The sequence below is a fragment of the Pelecanus crispus genome, chromosome 6 (assembly GCF_030463565.1).
Source record: "Pelecanus crispus isolate bPelCri1 chromosome 6, bPelCri1.pri, whole genome shotgun sequence".
Lineage (NCBI taxonomy): Eukaryota > Metazoa > Chordata > Aves > Pelecaniformes > Pelecanidae > Pelecanus > Pelecanus crispus.
The window spans coordinates 7,520,645-7,547,322 of NC_134648.1; the positions used below are offsets into that span (position 1 = coordinate 7,520,645).

General features: G+C 39.5%; 1 protein-coding gene and 1 non-coding gene across 2 annotated transcripts; both read right to left on the minus strand.

Moving 5' to 3' along the window:
* Positions 1–1,735: 1,735 nt before the first annotated feature.
* On the minus strand, positions 1,736–26,678 carry CCDC34 (coiled-coil domain containing 34). The gene is made up of 6 exons (XM_075713172.1): positions 26,467–26,678; positions 22,506–22,638; positions 18,769–18,876; positions 5,425–5,583; positions 3,593–3,734; positions 1,736–1,950 (listed from the first exon to the last, which is right to left on the minus strand). The coding sequence occupies exons 1-6, from the start codon at positions 26,676–26,678 to the stop codon at positions 1,736–1,738; spliced, it is 969 nt and encodes a 322-aa protein (XP_075569287.1).
* Positions 14,223–14,294, minus strand: TRNAG-UCC (transfer RNA glycine (anticodon UCC)). The gene has a single exon. It is a non-coding gene; the product is annotated as a tRNA-Gly (tRNA).

Genomic DNA, 26,678 nt, shown 5'->3' on the forward strand with positions numbered 1-26,678 from the left:
CAGGAGCCTCCCCTGATTGTCATGACCTCTCAAAGATAATTGAGAATGCCCTTACGATGACCTCTGCCACCTCCCTCAGCATTCACAAGTGCACCTGTCAGATCCCATAGACCCATGTATGTCCGGTGTGTTTAGATATTCCCTAAACTGATCCTCCTCCACCAAGTCTTCCTTGCTCCAGACTTTCCCACTGGACTCTGGGACCTGACTGCTGAGGTCAATCAGCAGATTGCTGGGGGGGGTGGCGGGAAGAAGTGAAGAAGGCATCAAATACCTTGGCCTTTTTGGTGTCCGTTGTAACCAAGCCCCTGCCCCATGTGGCAGTAACCCCACATTTATCATAATTTCCCTTTTGCTGATCATACACCTACAGAAGCCCTTCTTGTTGCACTTCACATCCCTTGCTATCTTCAACTCCAGATAGGCTTTGGCTTCCCTAATCCCACCCCTGCACACTTGCACAGTGTTTCTATCTTCCACCAGGGTCACCTGTTCGCTCTCCCCCTCTTATATGCTTCCTTTTTATATTTAATTTTAGTCAGGGGTTCCTTGTTAATCTATACAGGCTTTCTGCCACTCCTGCTTGACTTTCTGCTCATTGGGATGGACCATCCTTGAGCTTGGAGGAAGCAATCCTTGAAAATCACCAGCTCTCCTGGATCCCTCCTCTCCAAGACCATATTCCACAGGATTTTTCCAAGCAAATTCCTGAACAGGACAAAATCTGCTCTCCTGAAGTTCAGGGTTGTGATCCTGCTGTTTGTTTCTTCCTCCCAGGATCCTGAACTCCACCATCCCATGGTCACTGCAGGCAAAGCTGCCCCCAACCTTCACATACCCAACCAGTTCCCCCTTGTTTGTACATTTCAGGTCCAGCAAAGAGCCTCCCCTTGTCAGCTCCTCTACCATCTGTGTCAGGAAGTTCAGGAAGTTACCAATGCTCTCCAGAAACTCCCTTGACTGCTTGCATCCTGCTGTGTTGCCCTTCCAACAGATTTCAGGTTGGTTCAAGTCTCCCTATGACCAGGGCCTGCAAACATAAGGCTTCTTCCAACTGCCTGAAGAATGTCACACACTTGTCCTGATCAGGTGGTCTGTAGCAGATGACTACCACAACATTGCCACCTTGGACTCCCTTTAATCTTGACTCATTAGGTCTCAGCTGGCTAATCACTGGTCCTCGGGCAAAACTTCATGTGTTCCTCCTGCTCTCTTCCTTCCTCACTGCCCCAGCCTGTGCTTCCTAAAGAGCCTGTATCCATCCATTGCAGCACTCCAGCCATGTAAGCTATTCCACTACATCTCTGTGATCCCAATGACATCATAGCCCCGCAACTGCACACAGGCCTTGAATTCCTTCCACATTAAGCCACGAATTGTTTTAAAGTCTGTTATAATTAGCATCTTTAAAATAACCCAGTAATACTGTTGCCCAAAAGAATAATCACATACACAAAAGAATTTCAACAAAAGAGGAGGAAAGGAAGAAACAATCCTGTGCATTTTATTGGTATTGAGGTACAGTCCAATTGCAATTGGCTAAACAAGACTTCCCCCCCCTTTTTTTTTTAACTGAAATGCAACATATAAAAAAGATGATTGAACAGTCAGCTGTAAATACAAAACCTGTTCACAAAAATTAAAAAAAAAAAAAAAAGCAGCCTGTTTTGGACATATAACTTCATATTTATGGCCCAGTTAATTCAAGATCATAAGAATAGTTTTGTTTTCTGTACTATAGGTGCTTTCTACACAAGGATCCAACACAAGCATTGTTCCTGGGCTTATAAATTACCATAGGTGAAGACGCACGTGACTGACAAGATACAGGTCGCTTACTCTTCTTCATGGTAAGAACATTGTCTTCCTTTGGAGGAGGCACGTGTACAGGTTTCCAAGGAATGGGGTTATAATATGCTGGAGCTGGATACAAATTTCCATCAGCAAATCCTAAAACATGTAGAAAATACACATAACTAAAAAGGAATATGTACACTACAAGCTTTACAATCCAAGCAGTTATAATAATCATCTGGACTAACAAAGACACAACTTCTTCTTCAGAGGAAGACAGCCTAGGCACATCACATAATTCAAATGATTCAAAGTAATAAATCTTCCACTTTTTTTTTTTTTAACCAATAACTGGCGTATTCTTCATCTCTATTTAAAATAATAAGTAGGTCGAATGTTGTGTAACATTCAAAACGCTCAGTCCTTTGTATACTTAAAAGCTGTAAATGTCTACAAATTGGCTACTTCTGTGCATTATTTCAAAGCATTTATAAATAAAACTTCCTGTCACCACATACTTTTCAATCTTTGCTTAACTGTTATTCTTCATTTCATTGAGAAGAAAAATACACTAATTATCCACATATACATTAATAATGTGCAATTAATAACCTAGGGCTCATAAAGCAATATTAGAAAACCTAAACTGGAACCGAAGGAACATGTTGCCCTTTCAGTCATTTTGTGTGCAGTGAAATTTCAGTATGCACTGAAATCATGTGGTTCATATGAAATCATGTGAATCACGTGGTTGGGTAAAACAAAGTCTGTAATATATTCTGTTGCATGAACACAACTGAATAGAGAAATATTTTTCAAAAAAATCACTTAAGTGATTGCAGCTGTGGGGAAGTAATGAACGTCCAAAACAAAACATGAAGACCAAAGTGTTTCACCACCTATAAAAAGATGTAAGCAAAAGAGCAGAGGTTGTTCACCTGCTTTATAAGTTTTCTTAAACATTCAGAGCCCGGAATTTAGGTCCTAAAATATTTTCTGTTGCAAATCCAAACAACAACAATGATTTTAATTCTATGAATAAAGGCAAAAGTATATATATATTTTTAAAGAAAATTTAATTAAGCACTCAAATGCAAAATACAATACTGTTTCTTACTGCTCTTCTGCTTTTGTACCACGTGGGATGACAAAAAAATAGAAAAATAAAGTGAGACTCACAAAACACCACACTATCAACAGCATTCTCTTTAACACTTCCCTTTAAAACAAAAAAGGAATAGGATTACAGAAGCCAAGAAGGTGCGATGCAGGTGCAAAGCTAAATGGAAGGGAAACCTTAGCTCAGAACACAGGTTGATTCCCCTGTCTCCTTTTTCAGACAGGACTTCCATCAGCCTGTTATTAATCTTTGCGTCTCAAAACCCCGCCTCTTTTCTAAGGGGGATTCAGGTGCGATAAGGTGGCACACACCTGTAACACAAACACTAACTTCACAAGGATGCTAACATAACTGACTTGCTTCACAGGAACCAGTGATTGGCTCTACTGATTCCTATGCCTGATAAGGAAAACGCGATCAAAATCAGTTAAAATTCGGTATGCCACATTATTCTCTCAAATAGTATTTTCCCCCCATATATCATGAAGGGCTATGAAAAATGCACACAGGGTCTCAGAATAAAAGCTTCTCTGACTTATACCATATGAGATATTCATTCCTCTGTGCTAAAATTAGATATTGGATGAAAATCTTAAACAGGCTTCATTTTACATTAAAAGATTAGAGGGAAGGAACCACAAAGCTAAGTCACTACATATGTGTAGTAGAAGTACAAACCTGCAGACTTCCCATGTGGGAAGCCATAACCATTTAAAACAGGGCGTGGTTTATTTCTAGCATTATGTAGCCATTCCTTAAAGATCTTCTCTGATCTTGCTTTCTTCTCCTGCAGCTCAGCTTCCCTTTCTTTTTCTTTTTCCTAAAAATAAAAAAAATCTAAGATACTTATAGACAAAGCCCTGTACAATATATATATAAAATGGTAAAGAAATCTTTCGCAAATTCCCAGGCTGCTGAATATATTTCAAATATGTTTTCAAATACAAATATGTTTTCCTGACAATAGAAAAGTTGCATTCTTTTTTCTTTAAGTCTGAAAAACAAAAGCATCAACCTCCACATTAATCCAGTGTTTCTCCGAGAAAAAGCTCTCAGAAACCTTTTGGAAAACTACACGTAGAAGATATTCTGAAGATGATGGGCAGACAACCAGGGCCTACTGTGCTGCAGTTAGACTAAAGAGGCTATTGCATCTGGGAGAGCCATCCACTCTTCTCATTTACCCATACTCATACAGCCCTCTATCAGTCATGACCAGGCTGCCTCCAAGCCTGGAGCAGGCTTGGGGAACCATTAATCAGAACTAAGAGGAAAACCAGTATGTTTAGGCATGGCATTTGGATGTAAACTGTTTAATTGATACCGTGAGCATGGCTTACAAGAACCTACGCAATGAAAACATGACTAAAAGAACGCATGTGGTTTAAATCTGTCTGATGACTTTCATTTTCTTGGGTTTCAAGGTCCTTGCACTGTGCATTTTAGAGGCTCAGCAGAGACACAGAATCAGTTTGTTAAGCAGGAAATAAACACCACCAGTACAGAATATCTGAAAGTGTTTTAATTATATGGGACATTTTAAAAGACTGCAAAATTAAGGTCATTAAGGCCTGAAAATTGATCTGATACAGCTTATGGTATTTTAAAGTTAATCCAAAGTAATTATTATATGTAGTTGTGAAATACTTACAAATGTGTTCTGCACTTTAAGAACAACTGCTGTAATCACAGGGAGAATATAGATAAATTCTTCTCCCCACAATCCTCCCCCACACTTAGCTGCAACAGTAGTGTAGTACTTCTATTAATATTACGTATTCTACTAAAAGATTATACTGTAATGTTAATTAAATTAAAATACAACCAATTAACTTCACAGATAAGGCATCTGGTTACACATTTCATAGTTTGCAGGCATAATCATTACAAATATGTGATATTTCAGAGGAATTCTGGATGATTCCTGCAAGCGTAGCCATGTTCTAAGCATTTGTTCTAGTGAACCAGAGGACCTCAAAGCCTGCACTTTAGGAAGCTTACAAGTAAGAGGCCTTCTGAAGCTCACTATAAAAATACATAGGTGATTAATTAATATAACATTAAAATTAGAACTCCTAGCATCAGATTGGTACAGACAGATACAAACTAAAATGCTTTTAATTAGAAATATGTGCAAGTATAATAATAATATAATGGTAATAGTGGTGCTGGGAGAAAAATGCCCAGAATGCTGCCTATTTTCTGCCTGGGTCACCCTGCAAAGGCCTGAGTAATAAAGGTACACTGTGTGGTTTGCATTTCTCTTCCCCTTATCACATCACAATTGCAGTGGGTTTGCAAACCCACCCTATTTAAAAAAACACGTTAATACGCATCTTGCTTTGCTGACCATACCTCGATGTCTTCAATGCACTAACATTACAACTCTTGAAAGTTTTTTTCATGTACAACACTGCCATTTGATAAATTCTAATCAAATTGATCAATCAATATATTTGATATAAGTTACAGATTAGGTAACCCCACCCAAATAATTAGTTGATTAATACCTTCTCTTTCTTCTTCTTTTCTGCCTCTTCAGCTCTCTTCTTCTTTAACCATTCTTTATACTTTACTTCGGCCTTTTCTTGTAACTGCATTTTTTCTAGTTCCTTTGCGGCTTTTTCTGCCATTTCTTTGCTCAGCTTGCTTTCCCTTTCCCTTCTTTCCTACATGAAACAGATCAAAGAAACAGAATAGAAACTTTTCAGTATATTTCAGTGGGCAATCCTTTTGAGGGATACAGTTAATTTTATTACATAATTACAAATAAAATTATCATAAACCTGAAAAAATATCATATTGCAAGCTCTTTGAAGACAGATCCTATTCATCACTAGGTTCCAGATAAAACAGTTTTAAACATACAAACTTGACAGAAAACATGATTAAAAATTTACTTTCAGCACGCCTTATGCTATTATGTTTACTACTCTGTTTTATTTGTTCAGACATTTTTTTTACAACACTTCAGACAGTTCTCAATATTTCTGGGAAAGAAATGTATGTTGCAGTTCTTGACAACGGTGTGTTAGTTTTACTTTTCAGTGAATCCAGAACAAACTACAGTTCCAAATGGAAGTCAGGCAAACTGCCCCTTTCTAACAGTCACTGAGATATGCAGATTGTTCAGCACACTTAAGCATAAATTGATATGAAAATAGGAAGTTCACATGTTTTGTGGTACTCTCTACATTTTTTATATTCTTTAGTTTATGCACGTATGGACTTCTATGAATCAATCTACACATTTCTCCTCTTCAAACGATGAAAGCAAAAACTAGAAAACATATTCTAGGGCAGGCAAGAAGCGGTAACTGAGTGTGAAGTGAAATTTTTACCTGTATAATTTCGAAGATACAATACACAGAGGTGTCACTCACTTCTATGTCTTTTCAGCATGTGTGTACCTAACAGTACACAACAATGTTTTGGAGACCGTTCTCTAAGCTCACAAGCACATATTGATGGCCTTTTCTTAATCTGGAGAGGAAGGTATTTTCATTTGAAGACTAACAATAGCTCTCATTTCCCTTCCCTGTAACCTTTATGAAGTGTCTGGGATTCTACTCATTCAGTACTACTTCTGCTTAGCTTGCTTAGCTCCGAATAACCTGCATACACACGCAGAGGCAAAGGTCTTTACCAGACTAGCTGTGCATGTAACTGGGAGGAGAGGCAGAAGACTTCAGTCAAGCAGTTTCCACTTCACAGAAAAGAACTGCTGAATAACAATGTTGTTTTTCTTTTAAGAAATCTTTTTCTTGTGTGCTCCCCTGCATACTCCTCTTGAACCAAGGAGATGTGTAGTTTAGCAGGAACTCACGCTGACTCAAAATTATTATAGTTGGCAGCATGGATGTCAAGTGCCTAGAACTACAACTGCAAAGTACAATAAACTGGGTCGGTCTTCGTTATGGAAAAGAGGAAAAACATATTTACAAGAAGAGCAGGAATATCCTTCCCTTCCCATTTTACCTCTTATAAGCACAAAAAGGCAGAAAGCTACAGCTCCACCCTGCTCGCCCCATGGGCCCCTGCCTGCCTTTTTTCCAGATTTATTGCACTTTTGGAAAATCCAGTTATGCATAAAGAAGCAGAAGCCATAATACTGGAGCTGGGGATGAGCACAATTCTCTCAGTCTGGTCTAAACAGGATATCTGGCGGTTCAATCCCTGTCCTCCATACCAAAATTTACCAGTAATCCAATATAGTAGCATCATACAGAATAAAAACTTTAGCTTATATTGTTCTGCAAAACACTAACTCATTCCTGCAATTTATTGGATGAGATGACAAGGTGCAAAACCAGGGCCAATAAAGAGAAAATGCATTGCTTTCAGGTTAAAACATTTGCCAGTTTTTTTTAAGACACAGTACTGGATAATAAATGCTTTCATGTTTGAATCTTTATCCACACTACATGAAATGGTCTTGATAAAGAAATAATTCTAAGCCTAATCCTAGCTTACTCCTGGAATTCATTTTTTCTGAGCATGTCATAATGCTAAACTGCAGACTTCCTATCAGAAGCCAGTTTACAGAACTGCTTGAGTTAGTGTGCCCCTCTCTGTGTTTGGCAACACTAGAAGCATGACTACAATTTTAACATCGGCAGCTAAATTATGCATTAACTCTGGGTTTTTCCACCCTTACAAGCTACGCCTTACTAACTCTATTTACCATAATCTCTGAGGTAGATGTTTCTTCACCTGAACCATGGTGATATTTTCAGTACCACTGTTTTGGTATACTCTTGTCAAATATTCCAGTCTGATGACAAACAGTTATTTGTGTACACACTGCACACAATTTCACAAAACAATTAGCTATTAACTATATTTTCTCCTTGGCTTGGTGGGTTTTTTTTTTTTTTTTTCATTTCACATTCTAGTGAACATCAGCTGAATCTGTTCTGCAGTGTAGGGAAAACAGATAGGAATACACTCCAATTTCAATGCATATTCTGGAATGTAAAGCTTCATAGAACTACAAAATAATGGAAGTCTTATTGATATGTTTTCATAACACTGTTTGTAAGGCCTGCACATGTGATAAAATTATTATTTACAACTAAGACCAATGAAAAAAGAATACCATTCCAGAAAAAAAAAAAAAAAGTAGAGATCCTGAAACATTTTTGTACTAGTAAAAAACAGAAACAAGATCTATCTTAACATGAAACAAACCCTTCCATGCTTAAATAAGTTAAAAAGGAAAAATAATCTATTTTTGGCAAATTATGCAGATCCTACGTATCACCTGCCTGAAAAACAAATTACCAATTGTCTAAGCTTTTCCTCCTCCTTCGTCTAAAATCCATCTTAATCTCTTTTATTCAGAGCTGTTCTCTGTCCCTTCATTACCAAATATTCCCCACATGCATCTCTCAACAACTCTTGTTTTGAGACAACGATAGTCTGGGACACATAAAAAGCATTAATGAGATGAGATATACAGGCTAACACAGTGAGTTAAAACCACTGGTGAAGAAGGCTTACAAAGATTTTAAATCTTTTGTTGTTTGCTGGCTTATCTCTATTGTACATGAAAGTAAGTTACAAAAGTAAGGATCTTTCAAAGCTACAGTCTTTAGCTAAGGGTCTTACCATATAAAAAGCATGAAAACAAATATAGGAGCAAATGAAAAAAATGGGCCTCTTCCATACCTAGGGGAATTGTTCAATAATGGACAACAATTATAAGCAGAAAATAGACTAAAAACCTTTCTAAAGACTGTAATTAAACTGCAGGGAAGCTTCTTAAATTATGTATCTTTAATCACAATACTTCAGATGAGTTTAGCCACTATCCAGGCTGACCCAAAGTTAAATTAGGTCCTATGAAAACAATGATATGCCATGCACACTACCATGAAAGCCACAACTATTGCTAAGTTTTACTTCCAGTGAGACATCCTTAAGACAGGGAGAGTCCCTGCAGACTTTGCAGCTGCCTAGAAATTATTCTGCAGACAAATCAGAAACGCTTCCTCTCTCTCGTGCACAGAACAGCTTTTCGTTCACGAAGTTAGTGTACGCCACATTCCCAGCTGCCTTAATAACCTGTTTCATGTCAAGCTCCTGTCACCCTTGCTTTCCCAGCTTCCCCCCATCCTCATTACTTTCCCTTACACAAGTCTATCACAAATGCTAGGAATGTGCATGTCATGTACATGTTCTTCAATCCTCTCTTCACTCTCCTTCCACATATATACGGGGGGAGGGAAATTATATCATTTGTTTATGCTTGGTGTTGTCAGATTGGGTTTTAAAAATTCTCTTTGATCTTGTGTTCAAAACAGACATGATCTATTCACTAAACCACTACCAAATTTACATACACTTTAAAATATGATTACAGGTATTACATAAATTAAGGTATCGATTGTAAAACATCCAATTACTCATTGCAAGAAAGGCTTGTTCTCCTGCCACCCCACCCAAGCACATTATTAAGGAGAAAGGATACAAATCTGGCCTGTGGGTTCACTGCTCTGGGCTGTGATCCTATCAAGCCTCGGAACCTAATGAAGCCTGGGCTAGGTCAGTACTTGGAAATCCCCCACCCAAAACAAATCCAGCCGTCCCACAAAGCAGTGGTGGAGATTCAGTAGGCAGCATATGTCTCACTGAGTCAGTACCAAACCAATGTCTCCTCAGCAGAACTATGAACTTTTCAAGAAAAACCAGACCTACGTATATGTGGAGAATTGTCAAAGGAATGTAAAATTTGAAGCAGCATCCCACTTTCTTCCTGACAGAAGGTAGAAATATTAAATAATTTTCCACGCAGAAAATAGCCCAACTGCCATTGAAACAGAGACACTATATCCAACTGGAAGAAAATTAATAAAATATATATTTCTGTATTTTCATATCAATGATTAAATGAGAGGCTGGAAAGGGTCAAGCGCAGAGCTGCTTTCTGTCCTGCATTTTCTATACGAAGTGTCACTGAATAGAAATATTTCTAGCAATTAATGTTGTGGTTTATATTTTTAAGATACTTCTCACAGCAATCCTTTCCCATTTTCTGGTCTGCAGAATGTGACAACATTTTTCTTTTCATACATAACTGATGGTTCTATTTCACAGCTGTTTGCTCTGACATCTTAGCTACCGTATTTTAGCATCATTTTATGCTGACCGATGGCGAAATACAGGAAAAGTCCACACTGCCAACATCAGAACATACATCCAAATTTCCTCATTTACCCTCATAATAAGCCTGAACGCCAACCACATTTAACAGCCTCAGAAATCTGGGCCGTTTGGCCAATTGTTATTACCTTTTCAATTTAGCCCTATTACACAGCTCAGTCACCAAGCCTAGCCCACAGAAATACTTCTTTAATCTCTTCAGAATTGGCATGTGAAAAGCACAAGAGGCTGGAAAGGAGGTCAGTGAAACAACACCGAGCTGCAGTTGTCTACTGACAGGCAGGTTTACAATGATTCACTGCTCAAGTTCACACAAAGTCAATGCAGACCGCACTGCAGTCTATTAATTGGAGAATTGCAGCACGGTTACGTACATGGATCGTTCTCCCAAACTGTGTTGCTTTCATCTGGGTACTCCATATATGTGACAAGCAGAGAGTCTTAGTGTACTTGGTCCCTGAACACTCTTGGGGTCTACAGAAGAATGCAGACTCCACGAATGTTGCTGAAATACACGAGCACTCGTATTTTAACCATCTGCCATCCTGAATTCCTCCTCCACAAGTCTATCTAAAACTCATTCTAACACTAACCATGAGAAATTAGTTCATTCTGCTTACAGAAATCTAAAGGTAAGTCTGGACACAATACCCATGGCATTGGCCATGGATGACCTCACAGAAAAGTTTTGTGTGAAGACACATCAACACTGAACTTTAAAAAAAAAAACAACAACTTTTTTAAAAGCACTCCAGGTCTATTGAAACCTGAAACCACCACAATATGCAGAAAAAAAAAAAAAACCTCTTAAGAAAGTAAGCCCAGAGTTACAAAAAAAAGGTTAGATATGTAAAGACAGAGTTGGGCACGTAAACAGAAAATTTAGATTGGTTCTCAAGGTTGGAAGGTATTTATGCTAGATATTTAAGCTTCCCTCACAAACACATTTCTTGAAAGGGTTCAGTCTTGAAAAAGGTGAACATCTCAGTGTCTCTTTCAAGTCTAAACTGTCAGCAAAACCCACAGCACATCAGGCTCTACATAAAATGTAGCAGCAACCACTGCTTTGACTCAGAACAATAGTTCAGCTGCTAGAACATTAACCTAGGACAGGGAAGATCCAGATTTCATTACCTCTCTGCCTGAGGGGATTCAAACTAACATGTCCCACTGTGGTGAGAACATTCCATCTACCAGGCTGCGGGCTGGGATGACAGGATTCTCCACACCTTCTGCTGAAGCAGTACCACTCCTCACAAAATAATTAACAATTCATTGGATGAAAGAAAGAGAGCATCAGCGAGCATGACTTTTTTAACTTGAAAGTCATGCTCAAGCTGCCAAACAATCCGTGTTCTATATTAACAATGGTGAGATAAAGTATGCATTAAACAAGAAGTCTTTGGAGTAAGAGTTGGAAACTAAGTCTCTCTTCTGGGTGGAATCACGCAACACACCAAGAAATGAAAGTACTCCAAGAACACTGTCTTTCATTATTTTATAGTGTGTTGGTTCTAGGCTTTCATATTTCTTACTGCTTTTTCCTTCTGATAAAGACTATCAGCCAGTAGCAAAGTAAATTCTAAGAACAAAATTTTCAATGAAAAAGCATCAAAACAGAATTTTCCCATCCTGCATCTGTTTTCCATTAAAATTATATTTTTTTTGGTAAATAATGAAAGAAAAAATGAACAACAAAAAGTTGAATATCAAAGTTCTATGATTAACGCCTGCTTTGCTCATATTTACTTTTAAGAAAAAATAAAAACCAATGCCTTATTCTCTATTCAAAAATGCAGAAAGTATTTGAAATGCTACAGTCAAATTAAGATTGGTATTAGAATAATTAGTTTTTCCAATGTAAAATGTGTAACTCCATTCCTTGTGCTCTTACAACTTTGCTAGATATCACATTAATATAGCATAAAGTATTATGTGCAAGTTAAAGACTAAAGATAAGGATGTTAACAACATGAGTTTCAGAATTATGGTTATTTTGGGATGCAAGCATTCTGCTTTTGAGATTTCAGTTATTGTTGCAAATATACATATCACATATATGAATCATAGAATCGTTTAGGTTGGAAAAGACCTTTCAGATCATCCAGTCCAACCATTAACCTAACATTACCAAGTCCACCACTAAACCAATTAAGGGTACAGTAATAGTCTCATGTTTCCTGGTTTGGTGGCTGGATTTTTTTTTAATGAAAGTAAGAACTAGGAATCATTAAGATTGGAAAGGACCTGATCAGTCCAACCACCAACCCAACACCACCATGCCCACTAAACCATGTCCGTAAGTGCCACATCTACCCACTTTTTGAATGCTTCCAGGGATGGTGACTCCACCACCTCTCTGGGCAGCTTGTTCCAATGCTTGACTACTCTTTCCGTGAAGAAATTTTTCCTAATATCCAATCTAAACCTCCCCTGACACAGCTTGAGCCCATTTCCTCTCGTCCTATCGCTAACTGCTTGGGAGAAGAGACCAACACCCCCCTCACTACACCCTCCTTTCGGGTAGTTGTAGAGAGTGATAAGGTCTCCCCCTCAGCCTCCTCTTCTCCAGGCTAAACAATCCCACTTCCTGGTTTTTGGCTGGGATGGAGTTAATTTTCTTCATAGCAGCTCCTGCAGTGCTATGTTTTGGATTTGTGACCAAAACAGCGTTGATAACACAACAGCGGTTTCCTTATTGCTGAGCAGTGCTTACACAGCTTCAAGGCCATTTCTGTTTCTCACTCTGTCCCAACAGCAAGTAGATCAGGGGTGCACAAGAAGTTGGGAGGGGACACAGCTGGCACAGCTGACCCTATGACGCATTGCTCAGCAATAAAAGCTGGGGGAAAGGAGGAAGGGGAAGGATGTTAGGAGTTACCGCATTTGTTTTCCCAAGTAACCGTTATGGGAGATGAAGCCCTGCTTTCCTGGAAAAGGCTGAACACCACCCTGCCGATGGGACGTAGTGAATGAATTCCTTACTTTGCTTTGCCTGTGCGCACAACTTTTGCTTTACCTATTAAACTGTCTTTATTGCAGCTCATGAGTTTTCTCACTTTTACCCTTCCAATTCTCTCCCCCATCCCACTGTGGGGGAGTGAGTAAGCAGCTATGTGGGGCTTAGCTGCCTACACAGGCTAACCCACAACCATTTATAATATAAATATTTATATGTTCACATACGCATATACATGAATTGAATACCCTAGATATTTCTAAGTTCATATTCTACTGGCATTCCAAGAATGAAGTAGCTTTGCAGAGTCAATAAAGGTGGATTAAATATGATTGGAAGATACCATATTAAATAGAGTGTAGAGGGTGGCGTGCACTGCATCAGTGTTAATTTTTTAAATATTTAATCAAAAAGCTGTTGTCATCAGGCCTGACCTTGAATCCTAATATTTTATTCAGCATTAATTCATAAGGGGTTCTGACTGTTATGACAATATTCTAAAGAATTAAACTGTCACATCAGTTTACTTCACAGTTTATGCATCCACAATGCATTTCTCAAAGCCTTTGGTACTTTGATTTGAAGGCAATTAATCAGCAATTACATATACCTTACTTAAGTGTTCAGTTCCATAGCTGTTGAAAGGCATGAAAGACTCCATATCTCAGGATCAAAAGGTCATGTAAAACACGAAAAGAAAAAAACTTGGTACTGTCGACAAGAAGATTCCTATTCTATGGCAAAACGTTAGGAAGTCAGTCATATATAACTGGGGTTCTTCAGATACAGTCCTGTAAAACAGATACTGTCTTGTAAAGGACTCTTGATAGGTGGGCAAGTCAAATGCAAATTACACTTACAAACTATAAAGGCAGGGGCTGGGTCCCTGTTTACATGAATCATAGAATCATAGAATCATTTAGGTTGGAAAAGACCTTTACGATCATCCAGTCCAACCATTAACCTAACATTACCAAGTCCACACTAAACCAATTCAGGGTAGACTAGACTAAGCCATGTCCAAAAGTGCCACGTCTACCCATTTTTTGAATGCTTCCAGGGATGGTGACTCCACCACTTGTCTGGGCGGCCTGTTCCAATGCTTGACTACCCTTTCCGTGAAGAAATTTTTCCTAATATCCAATCTAAAAAAAAAAAAAAAAAAAACCAAAAAAAACCCCTATCTGCGTTGGCCGGGAATCGAACCCGGGTCAACTGCTTGGAAGGCAGCTATGCTCACCACTATACCACCAACGCTGTGCTATGAAAACAGCAACATTTCACCTAAGACTACGTAAATGTCAAAACCATCCTCAGTTCTTTAGAGAAATACCAGTAAGAAGACACAAAATAAGGAAGAAAGGGAGTCTGGAAAGACAAAGGTTTTATAAACCAAACTCTAGCAAGGAGTTCTCCATACTGCACCTCATTCCTGGGAGATGAGGTTGTAAGGGTAGTCTTCTTCCTGGAAGAAGGCTACATATGTCTTGAATTAACTAACTCAAGGGCAAATGAGGGCAAAAACCCCAAACTGGCTTCAGACAGCAGCTTACACATTTTCCAAAACAGAAGAGAAGCTTTTTCACTAGCATCTCCAGAAACTTCCACTGAATAGAACACAGCAAGTTATCAGGCAGTAGAACCAGTGCCTGGTCACACTGTGAAAGAACTTAGAATTGAACCATATTGGACAAATTCTGAATAGTGGTGGTCTTCAAAAGAAACACTACAAAAGAAAGTATGAATGAGTGATCAACTCCAAACATCTATGACCTCACCTATCACATTTTTTTGCACAATTTGTACCCAGCCAGAGTTTTGTCATCACATATTAATCCATCAGAATTTAGATGACAGAAAAATATCTTTGGAAGGAACCAGAAATGGGATTCCCAAATATTCTGAAGTTGTCAAGCAGTACTTTTTATCTTCTTCCTTCAGCTGTTATTTACCCAAGTCTGTAAACAGTATCATCTACAGCCTGCTAAGCCAAACAGTGACGAAACTTTTATTTGTTAAGCAAGAACACATTTGACAAGACACAAGTCGCAAAGATGCCACTATGGAGAGGAGATTTTCAAACTATATCACACATGTAGGTCCCCTAATCCAAATAATTCCAAGATACAGTTTGGCGGGGGTGAGGAGAGGGTGCTGTTGGTGGTTATTTAGTTTTTTAAACTTACTCAGTGGTGGAGAACAATGACTGAAGTTAACTGATCTGTTCAGTATCTACAGGGAATCAGCATATAAACATGAAATTATAAATTCTAGCCATTCCTTACTTCTTGATTTTATTTTCAGTAAAAAACTTCATTCCACTAAGAATGGGTCCTTTCTTGTCCGTGTCCCCCTCCCCCCTCCAAAAAAAAAAAAAAGAAAATAAAAAGAGCACATAAAGCACCAGAATGAATGGACCTGGAGAACATAAGCTTTCACAAGCAGTAATTCTAACCTGAAGAAATGAGACAGTAGTTAGTTTTCAATACGTATTCAAGATTTAGTTCTATTATGAGATGGGGATCAAGGACATCGATTTCTTTTTTTTTTTTTTTTAACGTCCACAGTTCAGCTATGAGTTGCCTACACAGAGCTCCTTACCAAACCTGAGCCTAAATACAGCAATTAGTAATCAAGCAAACATTTTAACATTCCAGAAAGATTAAGACAGATTCTAATGGCTTTGCTGTTCTATGTCCAGTTCTGCATACCACTCAAATCATGGCTACTTTAATAACGAAAACATGACACCGAACACCAACTTTGTTTGCTCAGCATTTATAATCATGCCCACCTCATTTTTACCAATAAATCTAACAGTAACTCAGAAATAAAAGTTTTATTTACATACAAAATCATGTTAGGTTCAAGCAAATTTTCTTCTGGAATCAAAGGCATGTTTGGAGATATTTTAGAGTTAAAATATTTTGATTGATATTCCTTGTCTTGTTAAAAAACAGAGCTCTGTTACATCTAAAAAAAAGCAAGTCAAACAGAAGATTTACTGTTTGCCCACAAATGACTCAACCTTAGGAGAGGGAGAAAATAAGACTATTTTTGTCCAGCAGAGATCTAGTATCTTACTGAAAATTGTAAAGGCATTAGTAGAACGAGGATAGCGCCTGACAGTTGATTTTATTAAGCTTTTAATTCGTAGTGAGCTGCAAAATTTTTCCGTATTTGCATAAACATATTTCACAGCTTAGAATGTTCTTTGATAGCTCATATTTCAATATTACTTCCAGTTCATTTATAACCTTTAAAATCACAAAAGCTATTTACATGGAAGAATATTAAATGGTTAGGATTCCTTTATTTTCAAAAATAGTTTATGCAAAATGATTGGAAGCATAAAAAAACTTCACAGCATATAGTTTTAAATATATATTAAACAATAAAAAATGAAACTGCCAGTGAACAAAAATAGTGCTGAAGCTTTGCTTCCTAATCTGACCCTAAAGGACTATGTTTAATAACCAGAGCATCACATCTGACATTGCCATGGAACAAAATGCAAGAAAACTCGCTTGGCATACAGGAAAACAGCAGTATTCTTTTATGCACATACATTCTCCTTCTGACATAAATGTGTCTCATATTCACAGTATGAAAATTTTTCCAGCAGTGTCTCCTGGTGCTGGATGCTCAAGATGAAGGAAAAAGTTTCATGTATGCTCAACCATCCCTTACTTCGTCAGTACAGTATTCAGCAATGGGAAAGGATACAGACTTGTGGAGATCATAGAGGTAACATCCCCAAAAGTACGGCCTCCAGTCAAGTAAAGCATTTTCTGCAGTCTACAAACAGGGGCTCAGAATTAGTGACTGGATATGAAAACGGTGAGTGCTTAGTGCATGCTTCAGTGAAGAATACTGCGACTTTTGCCTCAAGGAACACCTTTTGATGCTTCTAGGAGGAAATTAAGGGAGCTTTCCCAAATATGAGATGTATACACTCTCCCCAAGAAAATCACAGCAACTGTCAGTGCTCATGAATCTAACTTTAAACTTAATGTGAAATCTTCACACAATTTTAAACACCTTCCTAGACACTAAATTAACATATTTAGCCTTCAGTCTGTGTCCAGATCCACAAATAATCTTGTGGCAACTTGAAGTGCTAAGGCCTATGCAGCACAAATGCTAATATCCTAAAGACAGCTAAGCTTTTAAGTTCAGTTTGTTCTTGATTTGAGTGTGGTTTACAGAAAAGACTAGCCAATGAATCATCTGATTTAAACGAAAATCAGATTACTTTTGGTAAAAGCTTGGGACATGGCCTAAGGATGACCTTATCCTTCCAAAATATAGTATGATAAAGTCCAGACACAAATATGTTTTTTCCGCTGTCCTCTGGGCTGATGTGATTACCATAAAAAAAAACCCTCCTATTCCCATTGACAATAGAAAAGAAGTTGTTAATCAGTAAATCCACAAAGACACAGGTCCAAGGAGGACCCAAATAGGCAGACGTTTACAGAAGCTGACAGTGGGAGTGGGATGAGGGGGACGAGAACGTTCACTGTTTTGAACTGTGAACAATTTTAACAGGCAGCCGAAACTCTTTCAAGCCAATGAATAGTTAAGACACCTATAGTTTAATTTCCATTTTAGAATAGGAAAATACCATTGTTTGTGCTGAATATTAAATCTACTTTTTGCCATGTACTTTAATAAAAAAGGATCCTTTCTACATCATAATAAATGCTTAAAGCAGGATCAGTTTTGGGGCAGGTTTATGCCAATCACCCAGTCAGCATTGCGACTAAGAGTAATTAGGTTAGATCCAAACACAGGTTATTCTAGTGGTTCTAGACTGAATCTGAAGAAAGAGTTCTGAAATGGTGAAGACAAACGTGTGAGGTCTGGATATCTAGCCCAGCTAGTGCCACTGTGATATTTTTAATCAATTTTCATCTATTTCATTCAGAACTGGAAGTACAGAATGGTAAGCAACTGGTATTGCTACAGACTGTAAGACAATGAACACATGTGCCCACGAACTACCAGGGGCTGAACAAGCCCAAGCCTCCCAAATGTTCCTATTTTTGCCACCCAGTACACATGCTTGCTTTGTGTGACACAGAGCTGTACAGTGCCCTGCTGAGATCAGGATTCTGTCTGCTTCTGACCCTGGACTTAGGCATCCCTCTCAAGATAGCTTAAAAATTTTTTTGATCCCACTCAGAAATGACTTTTTGGATGAAGGAATTCCCAATTGCTAACTGTGGTCTACTGAGAATTTCCTGAATCTGGCCTCACACCTCAATTATCCCTCTAAACTCTACCATACTATTTGCCTGTCCACAATGGTACTTAACTAAATCCTTCTTCTGGCTCTACTTGGTGTACAAGACATTGCAGACAGTCGAGATGTACACTTTACCCAAAATGCTTGGGCATTGAACCTAGGAAGTCAGAAAGAGCAGGGTATACTGAAGACCAGAACACCAACTATAATTAGCAGAAGGCTACTGCACAAGATGCAGGCCAACTGTCAGTTATCTGACTACTCAGAAAACAAATGTCTTTATACCTTATGGAAAAAAAAAATAAATCAGTCTTGGAAAAAATGTTTAACTCTGTTGGCGTGGTTTTATAATTTTCAGCTGAAACAGTCATTCATTCAGCAAACTAAAAACGTGGTTGTCCAAACAATCTAAGTAAATTTTACATAGGTTTACTTAAGCATGGTATGTACTAGCATATTTGCAGCCAAAGCAATATTTACCTCTTCTCTTTTTTTTTGGACCCATTCCTTGTGCTTCTCTTCAGCTATCCTTTTCCTCCTTTCACATTCTTGCTTTTGCTTCATCTTCTCAAGCTGTATATTAATTTCCTAATTAAAGAGAAAGTATACATCTTAAATCTGTGGTGACCATCTACACCAATATTCTCAATACTGGAATTAGTGGTGCAGTTAAAACAATGTAAGCATTAGATTTTGAAATTCTTCCTTCATTAAGATTTTGGAAAAGATGGATGACAGTCAACACAGAAATATTATGAAATACAATCAATAGAAACGTGTAATTTTTAGAATATGAACTGGAAATGCGTATTTTAATTAGGTTTTGGAAACAATTCAACATAACAAGTCACTCCTTAGCTTACTTAAATGTCCTTTCAGGCAGTGGAATCTTAATTTGCAGCAGTACTTTTTTATAATACTTAAAATTTACATGCTGTACTGCTCTGCATTCATGAAAGCATCAAAAGCTAAGTGAAATATTACTCACTTGTAAAATAACAAGTACCAGAACTACAGGAACCTTAGAGCTTAACCCAAAGTGTATTAAAGACAAAATTATTGCAGATTTTAGCAAACTTTGAAACAGGAGCTTTATTCTGAAGATGAGACAAGAAATCTCTAAGTATCTGTACAGGACATACAGTATACATGCAATCACTTACACCTCTCCCAGGAAATTAACTGATAAAGAAAAAACATAACCTCTCCCAGGAAATTAACTGATAAAGAAAAAACATAACTAAGATGACAATCTGAGATGTCTAGCTTCTCTAACAGTAGCATTAGCACAAACTGCTATTTTCCAATTAAAATTCATACCTTCAAACATAGATGGAATTATTTCCATGAAACTGATTTTATGGCCCCTACACTGCAGTCAGTTTCAGAGAGAACCCCCTCTTCTTATGACATTGAGTTTCAATTTAGTAAGACATCAAGAAAAAAATAGGAGCCTACAGAGAGCTCAAAGAAAACACAATACAGACACAGTTGTTACTGTACTGAGGCAAAGTTACAGCAACTAACACCTCCTTTGAGTTCTGAGGTGTCTGTGTTGCAGGGATCCTGGTTTCTGTAAAAGGTGATGGCACTGTGTGGTACTCTAAGTAGCTTAGAAGACCCCATTCACTATCCACTCCAAATGTTTATTCACATTTCTGACACTCAGGGCAGACTTGGAGCTGTTGTCAGCAAAATATCTGGGACTTCGCAATTGTTTCTTAGGATATCAGTTTAGAATACTTTTCATATGCAAATGTAGTAAGACATTTTTATATCACAATCACATGCTTTGTTCTCTTCTGGCATCTTACAAAAAGGTTGATTGTATTTTTTCGCCTCATATAAGCTATGTGAGTTGCCTACATTGAAGTTTAACATCTAATGTATTCAAATTCTTACAAATTAAAAATAAAACATTTACCAATTTCTACACGGCTTTAAGTAATGCTTGTCCTATGACTGCTCTTAATATATAGTTGAGAGACATCTTCTAGATTACATTTAGTATAAATGCTATTGTGTGATACACAAGAATAAATTGCTTTGGTTCCTCCTCAAGACCACATGAGGACTCCATATACAAACCACATTTTCTACATGACACCAGAAATTACTTTGGTTCATTTTTTGTACTTAAAAATCAAAATAGGGAGAGACAATTACCAAACTGGAATCTAAACGGGAAGTCATGAAACGTGTGGTGAATATTAATGGATTATAACATATTCCTCAAGTTTAACAAACTATTTTGGTGTTATGCTGACCTCTATAAGTCTGTTCCAGAACCCTCTAGCGGTGGGCGTTTTATAAACAACATGAGGTAGCCCACATAAAACAGCTGTACATTATATTCACTTTACAGATAAAGTGAATCACAGGAAAGTTAGGACATTGCTCAAGGTCAAATAGTAAATCAGTAACTGAAGTGAGAAATGATCTAACTTTGATGTGATTGTTCTAACCACTACCCAATACTTCCGAATTGATTTTAAACAACAGCACCATTTAATCAACTGCAACTACAAACATACTGTGTTGGGTTTGCATGGCAAGATTTCTGTAACCGGGGGGCTAGAGGGGTGGCTTCTGTGAGGAGCTGCTAGAAGCTTCCCCCATGTCCCACAGAGCCAGTGCCAGCCGGCTCCAAGATGGACCCGGCGCTGGCCAAGGCCGAGCCCAGCAGCGACGGTGGCAGCGCCTCTGGGCTAGCAGATCAAAGAAGGGGAAAAAGAAACAAGCAGGGCCCCAAAGTGCAGCCGGAGAGAGGAGTGAGAAGATGCGAGAGGAAGGGCTCTGCAGCCGCCCAGGTCCGTGCGGGAGGAGGGCAGGAGGGGCTCCAGGCACGGAGCAGAGATTCCCCTGCAGCCCCTGGTGCAGCCCCTGCTGAGGCAGCTGTGCCCCTGCAGCCATGCAGGCCCCCGGGGGAGCAGAGATCCCCCTGCCCCCGGGGAGGAGCCCACGCCGGAGCAGGGGGATGTGCCCCAAGGAGGCTGGGAGCCCGGGGGAAGCCCGCGCTGGAGCAGGCTCCTGGCAGGGCCTGTGGAGCCGTGGGGAGAGAGGAGCCCAGGCTGGAGCAGGTTTGCTGGCAGGAGCTGTGACCCCGCGGGGGACCCACGCTGGAGCAGGCTGCTCCTGAAGGGCTGCACCCCGTGGAGGGGACCCACGCTGGAGCAGTTGGGGAAGAGCTGCAGCCCGTGGGAAGGAGCCACGCTGGAGCAGTGCCTGGAGGACTGTCTGCCGTGGGAGGGACCCCACGCTGGAGCAGGGGCAGAGGGTGAGGAGTCCTGCCCTGAGGAGGAAGGAGCGGCAGAGACAGCGTGGGATGAGCTGACCCCGACCCCCTGTGCTGCTCAGGGGAGCAGGCAGAGAAAACCAGGAGTGAAGTTGAGCCCGGGAAGAAGGGAGAGGTGGGGGGAAGGTGTTTTAAGATTTGTTCTTATTTCTCATTATCCTACCCTGATTTAATTGCCAATAAATTAAACTAATTTCCCCAAACTGAGTCTGTTTTGCCCATGATGGTAATTGGTGAATGTCCTTATCTCAACCCACGAGCCTTTCGTTGTATTTTCTTCCCTCTGTCCAGCTGAGGAGAGAGAGTGATAGAGCAGCTTTGGTGGGCACCTGGAGTCCACACATATTAATCAAGAAAAGATATAGCACTCTCACTTAATTCTGACCCCACCCCAGTATTCAAGAACTGTTCATTTGCAAGGGGGCAAAAGATAGAAGGAGGGAAAAAATTGCTGGGACAGGGAAGCCTATCCTGGGAAAGAACACCAAACAGTTGTATAATGACACACTAAGTGGGTAACAATGCTGTGCCTCATATCTAACCAAGTAGCTTGGAATACTTACACCCAGCACACGCCCTGTCGTGTTTTACTACCTACATGCAGACATATGTACCCATGATGAAAATCAAGGTACCAATTATATAAACATGTTTTAATCCTTTAAACTCAAACCATTACCTGACAGTTGGATAAGCAAAACATTATACAGCACCACTTCAATGAAGCATAGCATTTAGCAAAAGAGAATACACGTAGCATGAATCATGTTAGCATCGTCAAACGCAAACACTATGGAGGCCCAAGACACTAAAAAATAATGGAAAAAACTACTTGTGTTTCCACAACCAAAAGAAAAAAACAAAATTATTGTGCTTACTATCTTCTATTAGACTTAACATCAAGCCAATCGGATGTATTCACCTCTGCAGCTCGAGCTTGTAAGCGGGCACGAAGTTCCTTCTCTTTGCCAATGAACCATTCTTCCCATGGTGAAAGACTATCTTTCAAAGGTGACTCTTTTTCCCCCCCTGCTATTGTAGAGTCTTCAGCCCTCCTGAATTAAAAATGAGAAACGTAAAAGAATATTATATGTAATATATTTGATTGAAAAGTTAGGCAGTGCTACTGCCTTTAAAAATGACATTTCTTTTATGGCATACTGTGATAATAATTACATAATTTTTCTACTTGCTTAGTAATCTCCAGAATGGATAAATGGCATTTATAGTGCACCTCTGACCATCCCCCTTACATTCTACTTACTAAATTCTAGCTCGGTAGTGATTCCCCCCCCCCCCCCCATTCCAAACTGTGGAACAGATTCAAGCATTACCTTTTATGAACTAAACAAAAACTAACACCGGAAACATCAAACTGTCACCTTCCTTCTCACACATGGAAACCAAGGGAAATCAGAGATTTAACATTATCATCCTGTCCTTGGTCACAGAGAGGCTCCGTGTATCAAGTGGCCTTTAGCACAAGCAAAGGATAATAAATAATATCTTTTCTTCTTTCAAGGCCTGTAGAATTGGATTCATGGTATCAAGCCACCTCAGTATGAAGAATCCATTCACTCTAATAGGTAAAATTTTCCACCCTAAAAAGCTTTCACAGGAAACATACTTAATATGGCTTACATACAATACTTCATGATATTATACATGGTTCTATTAAACTTTTAATAGGATACCTTCCATAACTCATTCATAACTCATTTATTCATGCAGCAATCCTAGCCCCAGGCCAGAAATATCTTTTATGATATTCTATACATGTACTATCTCATAAGTAAGACAGTATATTAGGCTCTAAGTCAACAAAAACTGAAAACAAGCCAACAGATTTCTTTATAAGATTTCTTCTATCTTATAAAGAATTTTTTCTTAACAACAAAACAGCGAAACTAGATTTCACTTTAGTATATTATATGGGCTTATGGGCTCTGGAAATACCTACCTACGTACATACTTCACTACAGTGAGTAATTCTGTTTGCTGAATTCAAACCACAGAAGCATCATCGAAACAAGCATATGATGTTAATGCTCCTGAAATAAATCTTTTAAGCATAAGCTATCCAGTTTGTGTCAATACAAAAGTATTACGTATTCACTGGAAATAGCAATACTCTGTTGCAAAACATTTTATGTCCCAGTAATCTTTAGAATACATTTCTGTGATACAAAGCATTTGGGGACGATGTCAGCACTAAGTAGTTTTGTCCTACTCTTCTCAATTGTTGTTACCCATATGTGTGTGTGTGCCAACGTGACCGTTCGCTGGTGAAGCTGTGACATACCCAAGGGAATTCATTCACGCTGAAACTAACCTGGAAAAGGCTTGTTTTCCCCACACAGAATCAGCCCCCAACCCTCTTTACACTGTGCTGCCACAGAGGTGTAGCACAACGGAACTGACAGGACACCCTGACACACAGACCACGCATGGACAGAAGCAGCGCAGGCCAAGCACTCCCAAGCCCAGTGCTGTCCAACACATTCTGCTGCACCCTAGGGCTTTTATGCTACTTAACAAAGACCAAAAATTTAACAGAGACAGTTTTTAAACAGGCACATAGAGTAAGGGATGCAACTTAAGAATGCATAATAACATATTTTGTTAGAAAATAACTCTCGGAAAGTTTATTATAGATAAGGATAATAGTATTATGCATTCAAATTCAGGAAACCAACACAACTTTGTCCAGACTTGACGCTTTGGGCGGGGATACTTCCTCAATACATTCTTTTGCTGTGCACGATTTGCATTATGGCACCCTCTACTAGAATAATGCTGACGTATTAGACCAACCTGAGAAAAAGTACTAATAGAAGGAGTGAATTAAGAAAAATAATATTTACTATGTGTTTTCTTCTATCAGTAATTATAAAGTTCATGCTGTTAGCTTCTCAAAAAAATAATTCACAGCAATAAATTAAAAACTTACTGTATACAAAGTAAGAAGCAACAGAAAATGAAGCTTAAAGAGGAAAACACAAGCTCAATATAAAGAACTATTAGGAGAAACATTTCTCCTCTTCTGTAGTACTGTGTCTAAAGCTCTCAGATGGCACCGGAGCACGGACTGGACCCAAGCCTTCTCAGTGTGCATCCCAGGCACTGGTCGCACTCTCTCTGGCACACTGATTATGTATTTTGAGCCACACAGACCTTGAATTTCATGGGACCATTTTCTGAAACGCTAGCGTGTTCACAGCTACGACCTTCCTCAGAATAATTAAAATAACAGACTTCTTAAAGCACCACATTCTCAAGTGCAGATTTGTTTTTAAATAAGTATCTTAAATCAAATTAGATACATTTGGCATTAGAACTGAAGTCTGATTAATAGAAAACACTGTGATTACCATATACCATATATTCACTTAAGTCACACCATCAGACCTAACACCAATCCATAATGAAAGTATGAAAATGCCTAACACTATTTCACAAGACCTTGTTTTCAGTCTTTCTCTTTTGCAAATATTGCATTTCCCACGTTAAATGTCTGCCTCCGGCTAATTTTTGTGTAGTTTTAAGAGGACAACAACAACAAAAAGACTCTGAGAGAGCGTGTGCATATGTGGCAGGGTAGTGGCTATGTAAGAAGTGTTTTTTATTATTATACTTTTGAGATCTTGGCAGCTATACACGGAAGCTGCTATATGAACCTTTGGTAGACACTTATTACAACACAGCAGCAGTACTATTCAGGTGCAGTGTCTGCATGAGCGAAGCACATATTGTGCCTGCAGAGTTTTATGAGATTGCTCCAATTCAGGCCCTAACAGAGGTCATCTTCAGTTGCATCTTACTGCTGCCAGGGAATACTGCAGCAACAGGCCCAAAAATTGAGAGCTGTTTCAAGTAGCATCTCAAACATGCTACTACTACATGTAGTAGTTTGAACTGAGCGCTACAGAACTTCAAGGTACGTGAACAGAATTGCTTATTGGGAAGGAGTAAAAGGAGAAGTAACAGAAAACCTGATACAGGAGAGACTGTAAACTGGCTAATATCCTTTTCACTCTGAAGCTTCTATTTCTGATTATGCTTGAACGCTTCCCCTGGCCTTTTAGCACCTTTTTCAAGAAATGCTTGTAAGAAAAGTTCAGTGTGGTCCACATTCCTTCACTACTCTCCATGGAAGTTTGAGAACCACACTGGAACTCTGCACTCCTGTGAAGCTCAGCTGTCCTTCCCTTACCACACCGGCACTTTTAGCTCAGTTCAGTCTTGCTGGTTACATCCAACATCAGTTACTGCACAGATCTGCAAAGCTTCCATTGCGAAGGTTGTTTTTCAGAATGAGACAGGCACTCCCTGCTCTTCCCCCTTCTATTTCAAAGGGATGAATAAGAATTATTTATTCTCCTGTCAAGCAGAGGAGATCCCAAGGAAAAGAAGACATATTAAATTTGCATGTAATTACAAGGGAATGAAATTAAGCCACGGGAACAAGAACTGTGCAGCGCATACACACAAAACTGGCACTGGATATAGCTATATACATTAGCCGAAACAGCCCTTTAGTCTCCAAGAACATTTAAAAGGAAGACAGGAACGACTGTACCTTTTTAACCTGCAAAGACCCTGAGGCTCTGGTCAACAGCTCATGGATATTTTACAAACCCATAAAAATACTCAACTGCCCATAGAAGAGACTGCTGTAACCTGAGACTTCCCAAGATATGATAAAACGGGAAAGAGGTGCCTAAAGCGCTTATCTATGCGAACAAATCTGTATTTATGTGAACTAATCCTCCGCCCCCGAGGAAGGCCTCAAGCGGAGGGAGGGGAGTACGGCAGCCCGGCTCCTCACGCAAGGGGCGGCCCCGCGCTCCCTGCTCCAACCTAGGCCCAGACGCAGGGGTTACCTATGGCCTCGCCGGCTCCGGGAGGCCGCCGCCCGCTCCTCCTCCTCCTCCTCCTCCTCCTCGCCGCTCGGAGAGCTGGGGCGGGACGCGGGGGAGAGCGGGGAGCAGCCGGAGGGACTGAGGGGCTCCTCGCCCTCGGAGCTGGCGGAGGACGGCGGGCTGAGGCGGGCGGCCCTCCTCCTCCTGCCGCGGGTCCGGGCGCCGCTGTTCAT

Coding starts and splice junctions, on each gene's coding strand:
- CCDC34 (XM_075713172.1), bottom strand. CDS start 26,678: ATGAACAGCGGCGCCCGGACCCGCGGCAGGAGGAGGAGGGCCGCCCGC. Junction 22,639..26,466: donor CGGAGCCGGCGAGGCCATAG/GTAACCCCTGCG, acceptor TTTTTAATTCAG/GAGGGCTGAAGACTCTACAA. Junction 3,735..5,424: donor AAAAGAAGAAGAAAGAGAAG/GTATTAATCAAC, acceptor TTTTATTTTTAG/GAAAAAGAAAAAGAAAGGGA.